This window comes from Callithrix jacchus, chromosome 12 (assembly GCF_049354715.1).
Source record: "Callithrix jacchus isolate 240 chromosome 12, calJac240_pri, whole genome shotgun sequence".
NCBI classification, from domain to species: Eukaryota; Metazoa; Chordata; class Mammalia; order Primates; family Cebidae; genus Callithrix; species Callithrix jacchus.
In genome coordinates, this window is record NC_133513.1 from 92740227 (window position 1) to 92762289 (window position 22063).

Consider the following 22063-nt stretch of genomic DNA (forward strand, 5'->3'; position numbering starts at 1 on the left):
GCTGAAAGAGAAAGCTGGATGGCAGGGGGAGGAAATGTTCAATCTGGCATCCATCTGCTCTCTGCCTAGCCAGATCACTCACAGCAGTCTCCTCCCTCAGCCCTCCTTTCGTCCCATGTTCTCTGACATCCTTCTCCCCTCAGTCCTTGGTCAGTGGCAGAACATCGTGTGAATTTCTCTCCAGCTCCTGGTTTTGCTGATCCAACACAGCAGACAATGGTGTGTACAGAAGAACTCCTGGTTCCTGTCCCTATTCTGGATTCTCTCCATACTCTGTGGTACTTTCCAATTTCAGACTCTAATCCGGACACTCTTAAAGGTAAGGACAAAAGAGAGACATGAGGAGGTACCGCAGGGCAACTTCTAAGTCAGAGTAAATGGCATCAAGTTAAGTTGAGCTCCAGGGTAGAATTGTATTAGAGGGATTTGATAATAGGCTTTAATCACAAGCATTGACATGTATGGGCCATGTAGACTTAATTTGGACAAAAGCCTTATTTTTCCTCTTTGTTTTTTTCTCCACAGGGTGACAATTCTAATCTGGCCTACTCCTGCCTGTTCTTCATCTCCTACGGATTCCAGATCCTGATCCTGATCTTTTCAGCATTTTCAGAAAATAATGAGTCATCAAATGTGAGATTTTTAATATTCCCATCTCATATGTTCCTTAATTGAATATGTTACCTTAATGAATATAACTTTGTCTGGGTCTCATGGAGGTCTCACAAGCCCAGAATGAGGTAGTACAGACCACTTTATGACAAGGAAACAATGATGAGAGTATTAAAATTTCGCCTACCAATTGTCAGCATAGTTAATTAATTCATATATCTATGCCAGAAAATCTGATTATCATTCTACTAGTGGCTTTAGGGTCTTGAAATAAACCATGTTGATAAACTGAATTGAACATCCTATCTAGTTTCTAGCACAACATTATATTATTAAAAAATCAGTTTCTGGCTGGGCGTGGTGACTCACACCTGTAATCCCAGCACTTTGGAAGGCCAAGGCAGGTGGATCACCTGAGGTTGGGAGCTCGAGACCAGCCTGACTAATATGGAGAAACTCCGTCTCTACTAAAAATACAAAATTAGCCAGGCATGGTGGTGCATGCCTGTAATCTCAGCGACTTGGGAGGCTAAGCCAGGAGAATTGCTTGAACCCGGGAGGCAGAGATTGTGGTGAACCAAGATTGCGTCATTGCACGCCAGCCTGGGCAACAAGAGCAAAACTCCGTCTCAAAAAAAAAAAAAAATCAGTTTCTGATTTTAGAGTTTCATGCGGTTCCTGTCTCCAACTGGTTTATTTTCTGATTTTTTGTGTCTTTCAGAACTCATCATCCACAGCTTCATTCCTGAGTAGCATTACTTACAGTTGGTATGACAGGTAGGAAAGCCTGGAGTATGGGCTGTCTATATCCTTACTCTCTCACTTCTCTGAAAGTGACAGAAAGATTTATTTATTTATTTATTTTGAGACGAAGTTTTGTTCTTGTCACCCAAGCTGGAGTACAATAGTACAATCTTGGCTCACTGCAACATCCTGGGTTCAAGCTATTATCCTGCCTCAGCCTCCCAAGTAGCTGGAATTACAGGTGTGCACCACCACATCCAGCTAATTTTTGTATTTTTAGTAGAGACAGGGTTTCACCATGTTGGCCAGGCTGGTTTCAAACTCCTGAGCTCGTGATCTGCCTGCCTCAGCCTCCCAAAGTGCTGGGATTACAGGTGTGAGCCACTGTGCCCAGCCAAAAGAATAATTTTTTTAAAATACCTCTTGTGACCTCCGTTTCTCTTCTACTTAGAATCAGAGAGTGTTAAAACTCACAGGCCAACTTAATCCAAGCCCTCCACTGGGCCAATTGGGATGCTGGGGAGAAGATGGAGGGTTTTTTTTTTTAGCAGCCTGGGGGTCCCACAGGAGAAGAGTAAAAATGCAATAGGATAGGAAAGGCAAAATGTGGAGGCAAGTTTGGAGGGTCAGGGGTGCAATAGCTGGCCTGGACTACCAGAGGATGTGGAGCAGGCACCCTTGGCCTTTATAGTTGCAGGGACCAATTTGGCAGGCTGGTGAACTCTCTGAATCCCTTCTCAGGTAGTGTTTTAAATGCATAAAATAAAATGAAAGACACTGGATTCTAAAGAAAGCCAAATATATTGAAATGCAATTACCAAAATATTTAAAAACAAATGTGTGATTTAGTAATGCATGCACTTACTAATCATGCACTTTAGTGATGCATGATTTATTAATGCATTAAATAACAAAATCTAGTGATGAGTCTAATAATGACCATAATTTCAAAGCAGTGATGAGAATAGTGAGCTATGAGAACATGTGGAATTTCTTAGCTGGGCAGCATGGCTCACTCCTGTAATCCCAGCACTTTGGGAGGCTGAGGTGGTGGGTCACCTGAGGTCACGAGTTCGAGACCAGCCTAGCCAACATGGTGAAACCCCATCTCTACAAAAAATATAAAAACTAGCCAGACGTCATGGCGCACGTCTGTAATCCCAGCTCTTCAGGAGGCTAAGGCAGGAGAATCATTTGAACCTGGGAAGTGGAAGTTGCTGTGAGCAGAGATTGTGCCATTGCACTCCAGTCTGGGTGACAATAGTGAAATTCCATCTCAAAAAACAAAAAACACACATAAAAAGAAAATATGGGATTTCTAAAGGCTAGATTTCAGTTAGACGCTATTATAAATAATATAATTTAGGCCAGGTGTAGTGATTTACAACTGTAATCCTAGCACTTTGGGAAGCCAAGGCAGGAAAATCCCTTGATCTCAGGAGTTTGAGGCTGCAATCAGCTATGGTTGTGTCAGTGCACTCCAGCCTGGGCAGAGAAAAACCATGTCTCTAAACATATATATAATTTATTTTTCATCTATGTTCTCAAACCCCTGATTAAGAGCCCTGATCAAGAGAGATGGCACAGTGGTTGGGCATAGTGGCTCATACCTATAATCCGAGCACTGAGGCTGAGATGGGCGGATCGCTTGAGGTCAGGAGTTTGAGAACAGCCTGGCTAACATGGTGAAATCCCTGTCTCTACTAAAAATACAAAAATTAGCCAGGGGGCAGGTGATTCACACCTCTGATTACAGATGATTCTCACCTGTAATCCCAACACTTTGGGAGGCAGAGGCGGATGGATCACCTGAGGTCAGGAGTTCAAGACCAGTCTGGCCAACATGGTGAAATGGTGAAAACCTGTCTCAACTAAAAATACAAAATTATCCAGGTGTGGTGGGCATGCCTGCAGTTCCAGCTACTTGGGAGGCTGAGGCAGGAGAATTGCTTGAACCTGGGAGGCGGGGCTTGCAGTGAGCCGAGTTCACGCCATTGCACTCCAGCCTGGTGACTAGAGCTAACTCTGTCTCAACAGAAAAAAAAAGCCGAGTGGAGTGGTGCACACCTGTAGTCCCAGCTACTCAAGAGGTTAAGACAGGAGAATCACTTTGAACCCAGAAGGCGGAGGTTACAGTGAGCTGAGATTGCGCTACTGCACTCCAGCCTGGTCAACAGAGTGAGACTCCACCTCACACACACACACACACACACACACACACACACAGAGAGAGAGAGAGAGAGAGAGAGAGAGAGAGAGAGAGAGAGAGAGAGAGAGAGAAAACCAGAGATGCCACAGGGGCTGCTTTATTCCTGAGGGCATCAAGGAGGCCCCCAAGGAAATTCCAGAGTGGCAGAGAGGCAGCCAGTATTTGGGGAGGAAGGAGCAAGAGCAGGGCAAGGTGATGCTCTTTTAGCTCTTAGTTCAGTAGTGCCCCTCCCCTTTCCCTTCTCTTGTCTTCTAACACATTCTGTTGCCCCTGCTTGTTCCTTTTTCTGTTCTCTCCACTCCTCTGTCAAGTTCAAAGGGCCAGGAGATGGGATAGTCCCATCCATATGTCCCTCTATCCCAGAACCTGGAGGTAGGTTCTGATAGAGGTGGTGGAGACAGCCTCTGACTCAGCCTGGAGGGTCTCAGCCTGTGGGTCACTCTTGTTCCAGCATCGTTCTGAAAGGCTACAAGCAACCTCTGACGCTCGAAGATCTGTGGGAAGTTAGTGAAAAGATTAAAACCAAGACACTAGTGAGCAAGTTTGAAACGCATATGAAGAGCGAGCTGCAGAAAGCCAGGCGGGCACTCCAGAGACGGCAGCAGAAGCACTCCCAGCAAAACTCTGGAGCCAGGCTGCCTGGCTTGAACAAGAATCAGAGTCAAAGCCAAGATGTCCTTGTCCTGGTAATGTTCTCTTGAGTGTCTGTGTGAACGTGCTGCATGTTTCAGGCAAGAGTACATCAGCATCATGGCGATTCTGTCCTTACATTTTTACCGCACTTCATACTTCTCAGTGTCCTTTATATTACTGATGGTATACACAATACTAATACTATCTTAGTGATGGATACATGGGATGTAATGTACTGTTCTCTCTCCTTTGGGGTATTTTTGAAATTTTTCATAATGAACTATGGTTTTTTTAAAAAAATAATACCTTAACATTTCTAGATTTTGCACCTTGGTACAAATTAACATGAGCAGCCAATTTGTTGATTCATTCACTTGAAAATGTTTGTTGAGCACAATTGTGTGTCAGTGACCATTCTGGGCACTAAAAAAGTACTTATCTTTTAAGAGCTAGAAAATATATAGTAAGCCCATACATAGGTTACTCTTTGAGAGTAACACAATAGCTATTAAGAAAATAAAACAATAGTGTATTTGGAGTGAAGTGAAACTTTAGACAGGGTAACAGGGGAAGTTTCTCAGAGGAAATGATGTCTGAACAGACACCCAAATGATGTGATGAGTCCCTCTGAGGGACAGTCAGAGGGAAGGTGTTCCAGTCAGAAGGAGCAGTCATGTGATACTGAGAGGAGGACATGTTTGGCTTGCTCCGGTAATGGCAAGAAGATCTAGGAGAGGGTGCACATGGAGTGAGATGGGTGCAGGGAAGTGGATAGGTACTAAGTTGTGTGGACCCTTGTGGGTCACAATAAGGAATCTGATTGCCAGTGAAAGGCTTTGAGCAGAGGAGTAATGAGATTGGATTCATGTTGTGAAAAGCTTACTTGTCAGCTCCCCAGAGGATGGATCGTAGCGGGCAAGAGTAGAAGCTAGAAGAGATGCCAGGGCAGTTATCCCGGCGAGGGAGACTCATTGGATGGGACCTCAGTGAAAGACATTGTGAGAGAGTGTCACTGGTAGACTGAGAAGCTGGAATTTGGGGCAAGATGAGACTCAGAAGAATGTAATGAGGAGGTCAAAGCATAGACAAACAGGCTGGTGACTGAGTCATAATGCCCCATGTATTAGTTTTCCAGGGCCGCCATGATAGAGTACCACAATTGGATAGCTTAAAACAGAAATGTACTGTCCCCAGGTCAGGAGGCCAGAAGGGTAAAATCAATATATCAGACTTGTTCTGCTGAAACCCGGAGGGGAGAATCCTCTCTTCCACCTTCTAGTGTTTGCCAGCAATCCTTGGCCTTCCTTAACTTCCGGATGCATCACTCTGACCTCTGCCTCCACCATCACAGGGCTATCTTCTCCCTGTGTCTGTGTCTTCTTTTCTTGTAAAGATACTAATCACACCTCATTAGGACCCTAGTGACCTCATCTTAATTTGGTTACATCTGCAAAGACCCTATTTCCAAATAAGGGCACATTTTAAGGTACTAGGGGTTAGGGCTTCAACATAGCTTTTGGGATTGGGGATACCATTCAACCCATAATATCCCACAGCAACCACAAGCATGAAAAGAACAGAAAGGGCCTCTTAGCATCATGCCCAGGCCCTTCACTCTCAGGACTGACCCTCAGGTCCCCATGCAGACAGGTCCCTGTTTTTACATGGGACTCTTACCAGCTTAGTTGCCTGGTTTTCTAATCCAAAATAGATTACAAGTATCAGTTAGGAGGAGGAGAGTGGAACAGTGAAGGCAGCTAGAAGGGTGGAAGCAACTTGGCCAGAAGAGATGATCAAGACCTGTACAGAGAAGGCCACAGGGCTGACAGGCTGACCATCCTGGAGCTGCTCAGGCCAGGAACAAACACGACTCTGTGGACACTGTTGTTTGGTTTTGTGCCTAGGAAGAAGTTAAAAAGAAAAAAAAGAAGTCTGAGACCAAAGCAGATGTTCCAAAATCCTGGTTGATCAAAGCCTTGTTCAAAACTTTCTACATGGTGCTCCTGAAATCATTCCTGCTGAAGCTAATCCATGACATCTTCGTATTTGTGAGTCCTCAGCTGCTGAAGTGAGTCCCCAGGCCTTGAATGGTCCTTTCAGGGCCTCCTCTGCCACCCTCCCTTTTGCCCCTGTGTATGTAAGCAGAAGCTTTTCTTAAATTCCCATTTTTAAAAAATGCTCATAATTTTCTTTCACTTTAACCTTACAACATTGTGTTCATGAAGACTGAAGGCAGTTTTCAAGATATATGATGATATGTATTTTAGCCTCTCTCTTCCCTTCATTAGGGGCTCTTTCTTGTTAAACTGCTAAGGGCTGAGCCAGGTCCAAGTGATTGTCAGCCTACCCCTGAAGAGTGACTGACTTTATCTCTCCATCACAGCCTTCCATGGAAGGTTTAGGATCATCTTGACAAGACTTCGCAATCTGCCGAGATCTATGGAATGAACCACCTGCAGGGAAAGACAGGGCCAAAGCATTGCAGCGGCAGCTCTGTGGAGGATTCCTTTCACTATCCATTCCCACAGCCATGGGTTATCAACCCTAACCTCTTGCTGCTCACCTGCAAGTAAAAGCAAGAACACCAGGCTAGGCATGGTGCCTCATGACTGTAATCTCAGCACTTTGGGAGACTGAGGCAGGAGGATTGTTTGAGGCTAGGAGTGTGAAACCAGGCTGGTCAACGTAGTGAGACCCCCATCTCTACAAAAGAAAACAATTAACCAGATGTAATGGCACATACCTATAGACCCACCTACTCGGGAGACTGATTTGGGAGGATCACCTGAGCCCAGGAGTTCAAGGCTCAGTGAACTATGATCCTGCCACAGCACTCCATCCTGGGCAACACAGTGAGACCCTGTATCAAAAACAAAACAAAATGAAATGAAAGCCCAGGCACAGTAGCTCACACCTGTAATCCAAGCACTTTGTGAGGCCAAGGAATGGATCATGAGGTCAGGAGATCAAGACCAACCTGGCTAACATGGTGAAACTCCATCTCTACTAAAAATACAAAAAATTAGCTGGGCAGGGTAGCACAGGCCTGTAATCCCAGCTACTTGGGAGGCTGAGGCAGGAGAATCGCTTGAACCCGGGAGGCAGATGTTGCAGTGAGCCGAGATTGCACCACTGCACTCCAGCCTGGGCAGCAGAGCGAGACTCTGTCTGAAAAAAACCCAACAAACAAACAAAACAAAACAAAAAAGGACACTGGCAAAACTGTGAAACTTAGGTCTCTCAAAGGCTTTGGACAATTCTGGTCACTTTTGTTAGCTACAGTATAAGGACAGGGTGATCTAGCTGGCTGTGTATGAGGAGAGAGGCATCCTTGGAGGCTTGATGGGTATAACTAACCTGGCTTTTCTCTGGCAGATGGCTGATCTCCTTTGCAAATGACCGTGACACATATTTGTGGATTGGATATCTCTGTGCAATCCTCTTATTTGCTGTGGCTCTTATTCAGTCATTCTGCCTTCAGAGTTATTTCCAATTGTGCTTCAAGCTGGGTATGGCTGTACGGACAACTGTCATGGCTTCTGTGTATAAGAAGGTAAGCAGAATACGTCAGGTATCACCAAAGAAAATCCCCTTAGTAAATATGAGCATTGATTCCAAGATTGAGAAAAATGTGATGGAAATAATAACTAACCTCAATGCTTAATTTTGACTGGCCATACAGCCTCCTTTAGATGTTTCTCTGGAAATTAAATTATGAGAAGTATGTTCACAGACAATGGGTGTAGAGGCTGCGAGGGAAAAGATTCTGGGGGAGCAGCTTGCAAGCTGTTCTGGTGTTCAGGATCCACCTTGCAGCCCTGAAGGCTTAGTCACCCATCCATCTCTTCCTACCTCCCTTGACAAGGTGAAATGCTTTGCAAAAGAATATAAGGTCAGGAAAGAAGCTGGTGAAGGGTCAAACTCTTAAAACCACCAACATTTAACTCAAATACTTAATGAAACCCGGCCCAGAGACCTGGTGTACCCATCTCAAATTGCAGTCTTGCCAGAGCTCCGTCTCCCCGACCAAATTTCACCTAGCAACTTATTTTTCTAAACTTTAGCAGCTAACCCAACTCTCCTCTGCCTGACTTCTTTTTTCTTTTTATTATACTTTAAGTTCTGGAGTACGTGTGCAGATCTTGCAGGATTGTTGCATAGGTACACACATTTTGTAAATACATTCATGCTGATTACTGAGTTCTGCAGACTCGGGAGCTTTTTCAATTTCTTAAGATGATTTTGCTCATCTTCCCTCTGATACATTGTTCGTAAGGGTTAACTTTCCCAAGGCAACTGTATGTTTCTCATGTCCTCCATAGCAAGATGAAGTCCCATTTTGCTCCTTAAGAAATGAAAATACAGTAGTTATGATCAGTGACTACGGATTTGAGGAAAAAATTAATACATGAGGAGATAGGTTCCAACCTTTTTATAGGCTGAAATACCAGTTGATTTTCTTCTTTTGTTCCATCACTAGAAAGTTCCATCATAGTGACTTCTCTATGACAGTTCCTACTTTTCTCCTTTGCTTTCCTCTCTCGAAACACCACTGTGTCTTTGTCTTCCCTGAGTAGATGTCGGCTCATTGAGAGACAGTGGCAGATAATCCAAGTGTCTTTAGATCAAAAGTCTGGTCAAGTCCTTAACTTGCAGATACCCCTACGCTGGAATTTGTCTTCCCCCAATTGATTTTTTTTTTTTTTTTTGAGACGGAGTCTTGCTTGGTCACCCAGGCTGGAGTGCAATGGCATGATCTTGGCCCACTGCAACCTCTGCCTCCTGGGTTCAAGCAATTCTCCTGCTCCAGCCTCCAGAGAAGCTGGGAGTACAGGCACCTGCCACCACACCTGGCTAATGTTTATATTTTTAGTAGAGACAGGGTTTTGCCATGTTGGCCAGGCTGGTTTCGAACTCCTGACCTCAGATGATCTGCCTGCCTCAGCCTCCCAAAATGCTGGGATTACAGGTGTGAGCCACTGTGCCTGGCCCCCCAGCTGATTTTTTAAATCTCCTTATTTCTTCTGGATATGCTGAGTTTCTGCTGGTTTACAGGTTATGAGGTCACTAACCAGCCTGTCTCAGCCAATGCTAGTAAAGTACACTTCTATAATTTTTTTGTAATTGTGATTATTCATTCACATTATTTTGATTCTTAATAGTCCAGGTTTTGCAACTGTTACAATCAATAAGGAGATTTGTAAAATAGAGCCCTCAATGATACTTTTATTCAAATAAATATCACTATCAAAAGAGTAGAAGAAAATTACTAATTTATATGACAATGCTTCACTACTTATGAAACATGTTTTACATTCACTATCAATTAATAGCCCTGTGAAATAAGTACATTATCCCTATTTTACAGAGAAAAATAAGGCTTAGATAATTTCAGTGTGTACAATCACATAGCCAGGAGTTGTCCCCAGGCAAGGGCTACTGGGACTAAATTTATTGAAAATGGAAATGTATAGTGATTACCTTGAAGGGCAATTGGGTGTTGTTAGATTTTTGTTTGCTTGTTTTTTTCTCCCTCTTCCATACCAAAGGGAAGGCATAGCAGTGGGCTGGTTCCTCTAGAACCTTGTGGTCTAACATTTTAGAAAATTTTCCTTCTTTTACTGTACAGCCAAGAGTCCTGACATGTTCCAAAGAATGTATTGGTGGACTAAGAGACAGTAGTGCTTCTAGGAGGAAATGGAAGTAGACATCTGCGGGCACTTATAGCCCGCACACTGTCTTTGTAGGAATTAGAAGGTGGCTCTCCTTTTTTTTTTTTTGAGAGGGCATCTCGTTCTTTTGCCCAGGCTGGAGTGCAGTGCAGTGGCATGATCTCAGCTCATGGCAACCTCCCCCTCCCACATTCAAGCGATTCTTCTGCATCAGCCTCCTGAGTAGCTGGGACTACAGGTGTGTGCCACCACACCCGGCTAATTTTTTTGTATTTTTTGTAGAGACGGGGTTTCACCGTGTTAGTCAGGATGGTCTTGATTTTCTCATCTCATGTTCGTCCTCCCCAGCCTACCAAAATGCTGGGATTACATGCATGAGCCGCTGCACCCAGCCAGTGGCTCTCCTTCTTCTAGAAAGATGTGGGCTACTCCAGATGGTGCCTTGACGGCATAGTACAAGTTGTTTTCAGTGCTCTGGTACATTTGTACAAGGAATTGTTGTAAGTGATAGACCTGTGGGTAACAGCCACCTGATCTCTCTAACATGAGTATAGGAAGCCCATACTACAAGATCTAGATAGTGCCTGAAAAATCCTGACAGCAAAGGTAACTTTATTTTATTTATTTATTATTGAGATGGAGTCTTGCTGTATTGCCCAGGCTGGAGTACAGTAGCATGATCTTGGCTCACTGCAACATCCACCTCCCAGGTTCAAGCAATTCACCTGCCTCAGCTTCCCAAGTAGCTGGGACTACAGGCATGCACCACCAGGCCCATCTGATTTTTGTATTTTTAGTAGAGACCGGGTTTCTCCATGTTGACCAGGGTGGTCTCGAAGTCCTGACCTCAGGTGATCTGCCTGCCTAGGCCTCCCAAAGTGCTCAGATTACAGGCGTGAGCCATCGTGACCTGTCTACAAAAGTCATTTTACTTCCAAGTATGAACTCTGAAGTTTTCCTCTTCATTCTGAATTCTCTGTCCTTCTTGAGAGTGCTTGCAACCTCTTCATAAGAGTATGAGTCCAAATAACATTGCCACGCCAAGAACCTCTGAGGTCGAAATCAATACAAGCTGGTTCCCTCCCTCCCTTCTTCCTTTCTTCCCTCTCTTCCTCCCTCTCTCCTTCCATCCATCCATTCCTCCCTTTCTTCCATCCTTCAGTATTTGATTCTCTACCATGTGCCACATAATATAGTAGTGAAATAGACAGATATTCCCCTCATCAGAAACACACAAAAAATAATAATTATGATTCATTGTGATGAATGTAATGACAAAAGTAAGCTCAGGATATTATGAGAGTACACAGGACAAGTATCTAACCCCAACTTGGGAGTTAGGATGATTTTCTTACAGGAAGTTACATCTCAGCTGACATCAAAGGATAAATAGCAGTTTTCTGTTAAAGAAGTGTGTGGATGCATAGGGTTGGAAGAAGGTAGGAATAGGAGGAAAGAGTGGTCAAGAATGAGAGAGCACCATGTGTAAGATTTGAAAGCAAGAAGTCACAGTGCCTTGGAAAAGCTGTGTCCATATGGAGCACATCCTTCCATTGTATTCTCACTTGCTGAGCTTCCTCTTCTACTCTCTAGTGTCCTTGGCTTTGTTCATGGGTCCCAATTTCAATCTCTATCTTTAGGCATTGACCCTATCCAACTTGGCCAGGAAAAAGTACACCGTTGGAGAAACAGTGAACCTGATGTCTGTGGATGCTCAGAAGCTCATGGATGTGACCAACTTCATCCACCAGCTGTGGTCAAGTGTTCTACAGATTGTCTTATCCATCTTCTTCCTATGGAGAGAGTTGGGACCCTCAGTGTTAGCAGGTGTTGGGGTGATGGTGCTCGTAATCCCAATTAATGGGATACTGTCCACCAAGAGTAAGGCCATTCAGGTAAAGAAAGAGTCACCCAGAAGATACTTGCCTTCTTTAAAGTTAAACCCTTTTTCTTACTCTAATTCTTAATGGGAGTTTGGGCAAGGCAAAGCTGGTGGAAGATTTTCTACCATATCAAATGTACTTGGCTTTCTCTGTCTTCCCTTTTCATCTTCTGACAACTCTTAGGGTTTATATACACTCCTCTGCATTCATGTTAGAGGGAAGAGCCTGACTGGGGAAGGAAGGGCTGCCCTAGAGATGCTGCACATAATTCTTCCATCTTGCTCTGCTGGGCTGCCCTAAGAATAGTGATTTTGGGCCCTGCTTCTCCATCATAAACCAACCACAGAGAGCAGCTGCATGAGTGATCCAAACTGTCAACCTGAGCCCTGGCAATCACCCTACCACCACCAGGTGGGAGGGCTCCATGTAGTCAGTGTCCTCAGCCCTGCCAGAAGTCACAGGTTGGGTGGGTGAAATTGACAGTGTATGTGATTTATTCAGCATTTGTTTTTGCATTCAAGTTACAAATAATTGTTTTTAAAATATTTCTTGCCTATTTACTTCTCTGAGAACACAGCCATGAATTAGGGCTCCTGCTCTCATGTATCTTACACTCTACCTGGTGGGGTGGTAGAGAGATAGGCAATACACAAAGAAGAAAAATATCAGATCATGATAAGTATTATTCAGAGAATTAAACATGGTGATGAGATAGCGAGTGAATGGGTGGTTATTTTCAATGGGTTCAAGGAAGGCCTCTTGGGGAGAGGATGTTTAAGCTGAACTCTGAATGACACAAGCCTGACTGTAAAGGAGAAAGCCTTGAGAAGGGCAGGGGAAGAACAGCCTGGGAGGAGGGTACAGTCAGGCCAGGGCTGTGGGGCAGAAACAAGCTTGGCACATTTAAGGATCAGAAAGAAGATGGGTGTGGCAGAAGTGGAGTGGGCAAAGAGGAGAGTGGAGGGAGGTGAATCCCATCACTGGCACCTCAAGTTCTTACTAAGTGACAGCCACAAAGTAGCAGTGAGGCTTGATGTCTGCAGCAAACCTGAGTCCTCTCATGGAAGTGTGTTTTGTTTTCCTTTTGCTTGGCAGGTCAAAAATATGAAGAATAAAGACAAACGTTTAAGGATCATGAATGAGATTCTCAGTGGAATAAAGGTGAGAATCTGAGCATAGGTGGCTCTCTGTGGGTAAGGACAGAAGCAGCGGCTCTCTCTTGGCCTTCGCAAACCCTGGTAGAGGTGATGGATTCCTGCTTCTGGGCCAGTTGTGTCACATGACTTTTGTTTCATCATGTCCTTCTGCCCCTCCCAGGTCCTCTGTTGAACCTCGATTTCTATTTATTCACCCTAAACGTCTTGTTTTGTTTTGATAATTTACTGTAGAAGTTTTTAAACATGTAGAAAAGTAGAGACTCTTATGAACCTCTATGGACTTTACACCCAGCTCCAGGAATTATCAGCATGACCTAACCAGTTTCATCTATAAGCCCACTCCCCTCACACTTACTAGATTATTTTGAAGCAAATCTCAGAGATCTTGTCATTTCATTCATAAATACTGTGTATGTGTCTCTAAAAGAAGGACTTACTTTTTTTTTTTAATTTATTTTGAGACGAAGTCTCGCTGTCACCAGGCTGGAGTACTGTGGCGTGCTCTTGGCTCACTGCAACCTCCGCCTCCTGGGTTCAAGTGATTCTCCTGCCTCAGCCTCTCAAGTAGCTGGAACTACAGGCATATGCCACCACACCCAGATAATGTTGTATTTTTAGTAGAGACGGGGTTTTACCTTGTTGGCCAGGATGGTCTCGATCTGTTGACCTTGTGATCTGCCCTCCTCAGCCTCCCAAAGTGCTGGGATTACAGGTGTGAGCCACCACACCAAGCCAAGAAGGACTTATTTTTAAAATATAGCCACAATACCATTATCATACCTTAAAAAAAAAATCAACATTCTTTGATACCATCAGAGTTCTCCAGTTGCCTCATATGTACCTTTGGTTTGTTTGTTTTGCTGTTGGTTAGTTTGAATAACAAACCAAAAAATGCATGGTATTTAGTTGATAGTGCTTTTAGTCCACAACAGTCTGTGTGTGTGTGTGTGTGTGTGTGTGTGTGTGTGTGTCTATGTGTGTTGGTCATTCCAAAAAAAACTAGGTTGTCTTGTTTCCTGTATTTCCTGTAAATTGATCGTTAGATCTAAAGGCTTGATTGATTTAGATTTGATTTGGGGGTGGGAGTGCAAGGTTGTTTTCAAATGATGCTGTGTGCTTCCAAACTGCAACGATAATAATTTCAGTGGGTCCAGGCAGCGTCAACCTGATGCAGCCCTTACAAGGTTTCCTGCTAGTCTTCCACTAGAGCAGTGGTTTGTGATGCTGGCAGCACATTAGAATCACCTGAGAAGTTTGAAGTTTGTAAAACCCACTGAGGCTGGGGCCCTACTTCAAACCATTTAAATTGGACTGTCTGGGGGTGAAGCCCAGACATGTATATTTTTTTAAAGTTCCCTGGGTGATTCTAATGTGCCACCAAGGTGAAAACCACTGTTGTAAGAATTTTATGATCATTGCCTAGATCTGTTATTTCATTAGGAATCGTGAAAGAGTAAAATTTTTTAATTCTATTATTCCCTTGACATTGATTAGCTGGAATTTTATGAAGAAGAATTATGTCTCATCAACTTGTTTGTTACCTTAAAACGAAGTCTGTATGAAACAGGCAAAAAAAATGCTTCTTCCCTCTATTTACCAGCTTTCACAATAATGCATTTCATCCTCCAGAGGTGACAAATAAGTGTTTTTAAGTAAATATTAAATTCATGGATTTTAACATTACCCTAAGCTTCTTAAAAATGAAACAGAGACCCCTTTTAACTCCTTGTTCATTCTCCTCACAAAGCTCTGATATAGCCTTCTGTGAATGTGACAAAATTAAAACAGGGAGCTGGTTTTGAATGTCAGCTCTACTACTGGGTAGCTTGATAACTTTGGGCAAGTTCCCTTGCTTCTCTCAGCTTGTTTCCTTATTGTTTAAATGAAGATAATAACTATACAAATTTAAGACATCTAACTCACCTCGATTTGCCCAGAACTTTCCAAGCTTTAGCACTGAATTACCTGTGTCCTGGGAAGTCCTTTAGTCCTAGGCAAGCAGGAACAGTTAGTCATACTAAGGTTGTTATAAAGATTAAGTGAGATAATATATATTAAATGCTTTGTACTAGCTGGGCACGGTGACTCATGGTTGTAATCCCAGCACTCTGGGAGGCTGGTGGGCAGATCCCAAGGTTAGGAGATCAAGACCATCCTGTCTAACACAGTGAAACCCTGTCTCTACTAAAATTACAAAGAATTAGCCCAGCGTGGTAGCACACAGCTGTAGTCCCAGCTACTCAGGAAGCTGCGGCAGGAGAATTGCTTAAACCTGGAAGGTGGAGTTTGCAGTGAGCCAAGATCACACCACTACACTCCAGCCTGGGTGACAGAGCAAGACTCCGTCTCAAAAAATGAAAATAAATAAATAAATAAGTAAACAAAAGTCTTTGTACATAGTAGGTTGTCAACAAATACAAGCTACCTTTCTCTAATCATGTTTTAAAACCTGGATTTCTATTCCTCACATTTTGGGGACTATATCCTAAAACAAGGGTGGATCAGATACACCTGGTTCCCTTTTTGGGGCAATCATGTGAGCCATATTCTTTTTTAACTTATAGATCCTGAAATATTTTGCCTGGGAACCTTCATTCAGAGACCAAGTCCACAACCTTCGGAAGAAAGAGCTTAAGAACCTGCTGGCCTTTAGTCAAATACAGTGTGTGGTGGTATTCATCTTACACTTAACTCCAGTCCTGGTGAGTAGCAGAGGGGTCCATGGGCTGGATATTCATCTGGATCTGCATCAGCTTCCTAAAGAGGAAGTTCTACTTTTGATAGACTAGCTGGCACCTCTAGGCCTGACCACAGATTCAGGGGACTTGTCCTCCTTCTTACTGCCCCATGCTACCTTTCCTCCTTTGTATCACACCCCCAGTTCTAGTGTACTGTACGGTGGTCTGGCAGCCCAGAACAACTTTTCAGGATGCACAGCAAGGGTATCCAGGAAGGATTGGCTTAGGAGGCCTTCTTGTCTTCTCTGGGGAGGTGATGTAGGTCCATAGTGGAAGGAACACTGATCTAGGAGCCAGGAGACCTGAGCTCTGGTCCTAGTAATCCATTAAATGACTATGACCTTGGGGAAGATATTTTCTCCTCTTCTGGGCTCAGTTTTCTCATCTGTAACCTGAGGAGGCTGGATCATCCTTAAGGTACTTTCAACTCAGATATACGATATTCCTGTAACTTAGCACAATGCTGCTTGGTCCCTTTTAGGAATAAATTGCTCATGACCTTGCCCTTTCCAGGTATCTGTGATCACATTTTCGGTTTATGTCCTGGTGGATAGCAGCAATATTTTGGATGCACAAAAGGCCTTCACCTCCATTACCCTCTTCAATATCCTGCGCTTTCCCCTGAGCACGCTTCCCATGATGATCTCCTCCATGCTCCAGGTAGGTCGGCACTCTCACTGCTAACTCCCTGTCTCTGGTTAAAAGCCTTGGAGTCCAGAATGACTGGCTATCACATCCCATGTCTAACTTTTGCTTATAAACTTTAAGTGAGACAGATCTGTTTGGACTCTGGAGACCAATGGTTTGATCTTAATAATATCATGAGTTTTCTGAGCCCCAGTTTATCTGACTATAAAATGAGGTTAATCATACCAATCTCATCTACCTCACAAGGAGACAAACTTGTGAACACATTTAGTGAGATTATGATGTTTAGCCCTGGTACTGGGAACATTTCCCAGCCCAGTTTCTCCCATATTTTTCCAGGGCTCTTAAGGTGTTAAGATAGCATTAGGCAAATATGACACAAAGGGAGAAGAGACACCTGCCTTTGCATAAACCCATGTGGTGGTCAAACCAAATGCAAACTGGGAGCCTCAAACTGTCAGAAAATGAGTTTGGAGTTTAGGAAACTTTGGATGGACGAGAGGGAATATCTGGGTTCTGAAAACTGAGCATAGTCACTGATAAGCAACACATATCAGATCTGCAGAGGAAGGTCACAGGACAGGCAGCAGACTTATGAAAAGCCCTGAATGACAGGGGTGGTGTAGTGACTTGCATTTATCCCAGAAGTGGCTGGCTTCAGAGAGCTCAGACCATGTGAAAGAGAAGACTTCCCTGTCCTGGCAGGTGTAAAGAAAGAGTGACATATTTGGCAGGTAAAGAAGCAGCAGGATCTTTTTAGATACAATTTATTGCATAAATAGCAAAAGCAAGATGAGCAAAGTTATCAGCTTCCTGCATTCCTGGTCCTCAGCCTGACACTGAATCAAAAAAGGGTCAGATGATGGCAAGGCGCTGTGACTCATGCCTGTTATCCCAGCACCTTGGGAGGCTGGGGCAAATAGATCACTTGAGGTCAGGAATTTGAGACCAGCCTGGCCAACATGGTGAAACCCTGTTTCTACTAAAAATGCAAGACTTAGCCAGGTGTCGTGGCATGCACCTGTAGTCCCAGGTACTCGAGAGGTTGAGGTACAAGAATCACTTGAACCTGGGAGGTGGAGGTTGCAGTGAGCCAAGATCACACCCTTGCACTCCAGCCTGGGTGACAGAGCGAGACTCCATCTCAAAACAAAACAAAAGGGTCAGATGGTGATGCAAGGTGAGCAGTGGGGTACTCTGTTTTTGAGGAGCTGATCCACACAGCAGCTAAGTGGTTTTATAGACTGCTTCTATACCCTAAGGAGGGAAGAGGCAGAAAGCCTAAGACTTCATCAGAGCCTGGGTAGCAATGAAAAGCCATCTCATGACGCCTCCTTGGAAGAGAGGGAAGTAGGTGAGAAACATCCTTGTAGAAGTGCCTCATAATCTTCCCAAGTTCTCAAGTTCCATGGAGCCCGCAGGGTATTCTGCCAACACTCAGGTCACCTGCAGTTTAAGCTTTAGCTATCTGGCCTATGTGGAAGTGTGCAGGGTCCCCCGATGCCATAGCCAGTTCCTCTACAGAGGCTCCCAGGAAGTGGCTTAGCTAGGATGCTGGATGGGCATCAGGCATAGACTCAGTTAAATATGAGAAAGCCAGGGTCCTAGTTACCAGAACCAGATAGAAGTTAAGGTTTTGTCTTAGAAGGTAGGAGGTAGTTTCTGGAACTAGGACCAAAGACTGGAGAGACACAGCAGAAGAATTGAACTCCATGAGTTGCTCAAGGACTGAAATAGTGCACCCACTTTCATCTGTCTGTGATGGAATGGCTCCCAGGGTTGAGTCTGGGGGAGATTAGGAGATGCCAGCTATGCCAAATAGAAAATCATGGGCCAATGACAAAGTCAAAATCTTCTCCCTGCTTGTGCTTGTTACTGACTAATTCTTGAGATCTCTGTGTCCTTCTCTAGGCCAGTGTTTCCACAGAGCGGCTGGAGAAGTACTTGGGTGGGGATGACTTGGACACATCTGCCATTCGACATGACTGCAATTCTGGTAAATAAATTTGGAAGTTGCTTCCCAAACTTATTCACAGTGCTGGCGCCAGAATTTTGATAATACAAGAGCTTAGCAGCAGCAAACTGAAAGGGAGAGCTCAGAGATTTGTCTTGAGCCTATGTTTGCATAAGATACATACTGTTCTTACTTGAATTATGTTTACACTTAGAGCAGATTGCTTAACTAGATTGCTAAGTAAATCTGGGCCAGCTCATCTGAGGATAAGCAGGGAATCCTGCAAAGGATCCAGAAAGCAGAAGTCAGGATGGAGCCAAATGTATGGGATTGGGAAGATAGCTTGCAGTGAAAGAATACTGAGATTCTGAAGGTTTAAAGACTGGGGGCCAGCCATGGCCAGAGTGGGCAGTAGGACTGGAATCCATGATGAGGGGGGATTTCTATAAGGAGAGGGAATTCATATAAGGGGACTGGGCAACAGAGGGCTGGAGAGTATACTCAGAGTATCTATAGGTCAGGAATCTGGGCTACCAACAGGCTTGGGAGTTCTGAATCAAAAACAACTTTAGGCTGGACACAGTGGCTCACACCTGTAATCCCAGCCCTTTGGGAGGCTGAGGTGGGCAGATCGCTTGAGTCCAGGAGTTTGAGACCAGCCTGGGTAACATGGCAAAACCCTATCTCTGCTAAAAATACAAAAATTAATGGGGCATGTTGGTGGGTGCCTGTAGTCCCATCCACCTGGGGGTCTGAGGCAGGAGAATCCCTTGAGCCCAGAAAGTCGAGGTGGCCGTCAGCTGAGATTGCACCACTGCACTCCAGCCTGGGTAACAAAGTGAGACCCTGACTCAAAGGGGGAAAAAAAAAAGAGATCATATGCAGGTCACTTCTGGTCTCATTCCAGGAGATTTTATTTGCCTCCTGTTAGCGTAGGAGCCAGCACTTAGCAGAAACAATCCTGAGAGCTGATGAAGAAAGTGGAGAGAGACACATGAGGGCTGAGAAAGGGCAGATAGTCATGTGGGGACCTACATTTGACTAAAAGAGGGAACTTTTTCTCAACAGACAAAGCTGTGCAGTTTTCAGAGGCCACCTTTACCTGGGAGCGTGATATGGAAGCCACAATCCGAGGGTGAGTTGCCTTCTTTCCAACCTAATGTTCTTTAGCATTCTCTTCGCCTGGACTATTCTCAGAAAATTCCATGTAATAAAATACATGGGGAGATGAGCTATGTACATGTGTTCAGTTAGATACTAGTGCAGGATAAACACCTGGAGAGATGAACTGAAGGCAAAGATTCTCAGCCTCTTCCCCCGATAACTGCATTCACCACCCTGCTTTCCGACTATGGGACCATGAATGTCCAGCTGAGATCCCATGAAGACATTTGTTGTGCAGATTGTGGACAGAGGTAGTGCAAGGTTGGCAGGGGGCCGGTTTCTCTGGGTGCGGTGGAAGATACACACAAGAACCTGAATTCAGTTGAAGTTCATTCATTCAAGAATAGCAATCAGGAACATTGAAATCTGGCTTCTTTCCCCAGACTGGACATTGGGAGCTACCTCTATAAGATTCCATTTCAGATCTAGAGTTTCACATCAAAATAACCCATTCCCATACCCTACCATGTAGGCTACCTCCTCTGCTGTGCAGGTATGCTGCCCTAAGCCAACTTCCTCTATCCCTGATGTTGCACATAGTGTGTCTCTTAAGCACGATATGTAGTAGCACACCAAATTCATCCACTGAACACAGCACACGGAGTACACCAGGAGCCTGATAGGCCATATCTTTCTTTCTTCACAACTGAGCACATCTTATCTTCTCCTTACTATACCCCTGACTTCCCACTCCTCTATCTTGTTCCTATAGCCTTTAACATAGATTCCAGAGCTAGCCCCAGGATGAGTTGGGGCAGGAGCATCTTCTCTGGACCCTCCTAACCCAACAGGTTTCCTTTGCAGAGAAGAAACTGGGCAGGGCCTCCACTTTACTGCTATAGGTCTGAAATAAGTTCATCTCAACAGGCAGGTTCAGAAAGACTGTGAACAAGTTCCAAATGTTCCCGATGCTCTAGAAACTCAAATAACAGGGCTGGCACACAGAGTTTCTGGGAACCTATCCCAGTGTGGGCCCCAACCCAACCAGATACAATCAGATATTCAGGAGAAGGGCCAGGGAATGTACTTTCAGCAAATGTTCCAGGTGACACATTTAGTAGCTAAATTTGGGAAATGTTAATCTAGTCTAATCCCATTAGTAAGAAAGGAGGGGTCCTTAGTCCAAAGGAGGTGACCTTCCAAGATAACATAGCCCAGCAGTGTCAGAGTTGGGATTTGAACCAGGCCAGGTCTCCAGGCCCCCACTAGGTCTTATTCAATGGGTAGGCATGTTAGTTCTAGGAGAATTTTATCATTGGAAATGCACATTTGATACAAACAGCTTATAAATGAGTTGGATAAATTAGGGCTCATTCTCTAGCCTTTTAGAGCTAAAAACAAAAAAGTATTAAAGAAGCATGTTGGGGTCTTATATATCCAAGGCAAATTTTATAATCTTGAGGGTGAATCTCCTAATACCAGACTTCATGGAGACTCAGAGAAGTGACTTAAACTGCTCTTCAATACCCGACCCCTGCTATCTCCTTCAAAGACATTCTTCTCTTTCAGTGTGAACTTGGACATTATGCCAGGCCGACTTGTGGCTGTGATGGGCACTGTCGGCTCTGGGAAATCCTCCTTGATATCAGCCATGCTGGGAGAAATGGAAAATGTCCACGGGCACATCACCATCAAGGTAAGAGGCAATGCCAATGAAGAAGCCTTCTGGCTCCCGAACGTGGGCCACTTTGTGCTTTTGTCTTATTGGGGAGAAGTCACTGAGGACTAGCAGATGAGGCCTTGGAGACATCTGGTAGATTTGTGGACTGTGATCCTCTGTCCCATTTCAGCTTTGTATGATCAGTTGCTGGGGGTAAGATTTGGGAATCTGCATTTTTAATAAACTCTAAAGGTGATTCTCATATGCATACTACAGTGTGAAAACTATTGACTAGAGAGGTCTTCCTTCAAAGTATAAGCATTTCTGGCTGGGCAGGCCTGGTGGCTCATGTTTGTAATCCCAGCACTTTGAGAGGCCGAGGCAGGTGGATCACCTGAAGTCAGGAGTTTGAGGCCAGCCTGGTCAACATGGTAAAACCCCATCTCTACTAAAAATACAAAACTAGCTGGGCATGGTGGCACATGCCTGTAATCCTAGCTACTTGGGAGGCTGAGGCAGGAGAATAACTTGAGCCCAGGAGGGAGTGGCTCCAGTGAGCCAAGATTGTGCCATTCTACTCCAGCCTGAGCAACAGAGCAAGACTCTGTCTCAAAAAAAAAAGGTATTTCTGCTGTATCTATGTATTTGTTTCTGAAAAATTATGTATTCTGCAAAACTGTAGAATAAAAATAACAGGATCTAGGGGAAAAGAGTTGTGATAGATGACTAAAAATGTATGTAACTTTGTAACCAAAGTACCAACAAAAACAATACCAACCATAACAATAACATCTAGAGCAATGAAAACAGGAGCATTGTAAAATCAGCACTGACATTTGCACTCAACATATCAATTACTCTTGGGCCTCTCTCTTCCTCCCTTGAAAGCTAAATCTTGGATGGCATTTGCTTCCAAAATAAAAATCTGGTGTAGGGTATTGTCTTCTTCATCAATTACAATTTTATTTTATTTTATTTTTTTGAGAGGGAGTCTCTCTCTGTCACCCAGGCTGGAGTGCAATGGCACAATCTCAGCTTACTGCAACCTC

General features: G+C 44.2%; 1 protein-coding gene across 4 annotated transcripts in view; it reads left to right on the top strand.

Moving 5' to 3' along the window:
• The window catches only part of ABCC2 (ATP binding cassette subfamily C member 2), a 66475-nt gene that overhangs the window by 12147 nt on the left and 32265 nt on the right, over positions 1-22063 (top strand). For 2 of the 4 annotated variants that reach the window (XM_078346242.1, XM_078346243.1), the window contains exons 1-12: positions 142-319; positions 526-633; positions 4017-4251; positions 6103-6266; positions 7574-7751; positions 11511-11765; positions 12849-12914; positions 15475-15612; positions 16162-16308; positions 18208-18292; positions 19319-19385; positions 20924-21050. In XM_078346242.1, the coding sequence (XP_078202368.1) occupies positions 620-633; positions 4017-4251; positions 6103-6266; positions 7574-7751; positions 11511-11765; positions 12849-12914; positions 15475-15612; positions 16162-16308; positions 18208-18292; positions 19319-19385; positions 20924-21050 (1476 nt within the window). In that variant the 5' untranslated portion in view covers positions 142-319; positions 526-619. Of the gene's footprint in view, positions 1-141; positions 320-525; positions 634-1333; positions 1390-4016; positions 4252-6102; positions 6267-7573; positions 7752-11510; positions 11766-12848; positions 12915-15474; positions 15613-16161; positions 16309-18207; positions 18293-19318; positions 19386-20923; positions 21051-22063 lie in introns of those variants that run through there. The other 2 variants (XM_002807458.7, XM_078346244.1) reach the window with 2 other exon arrangements.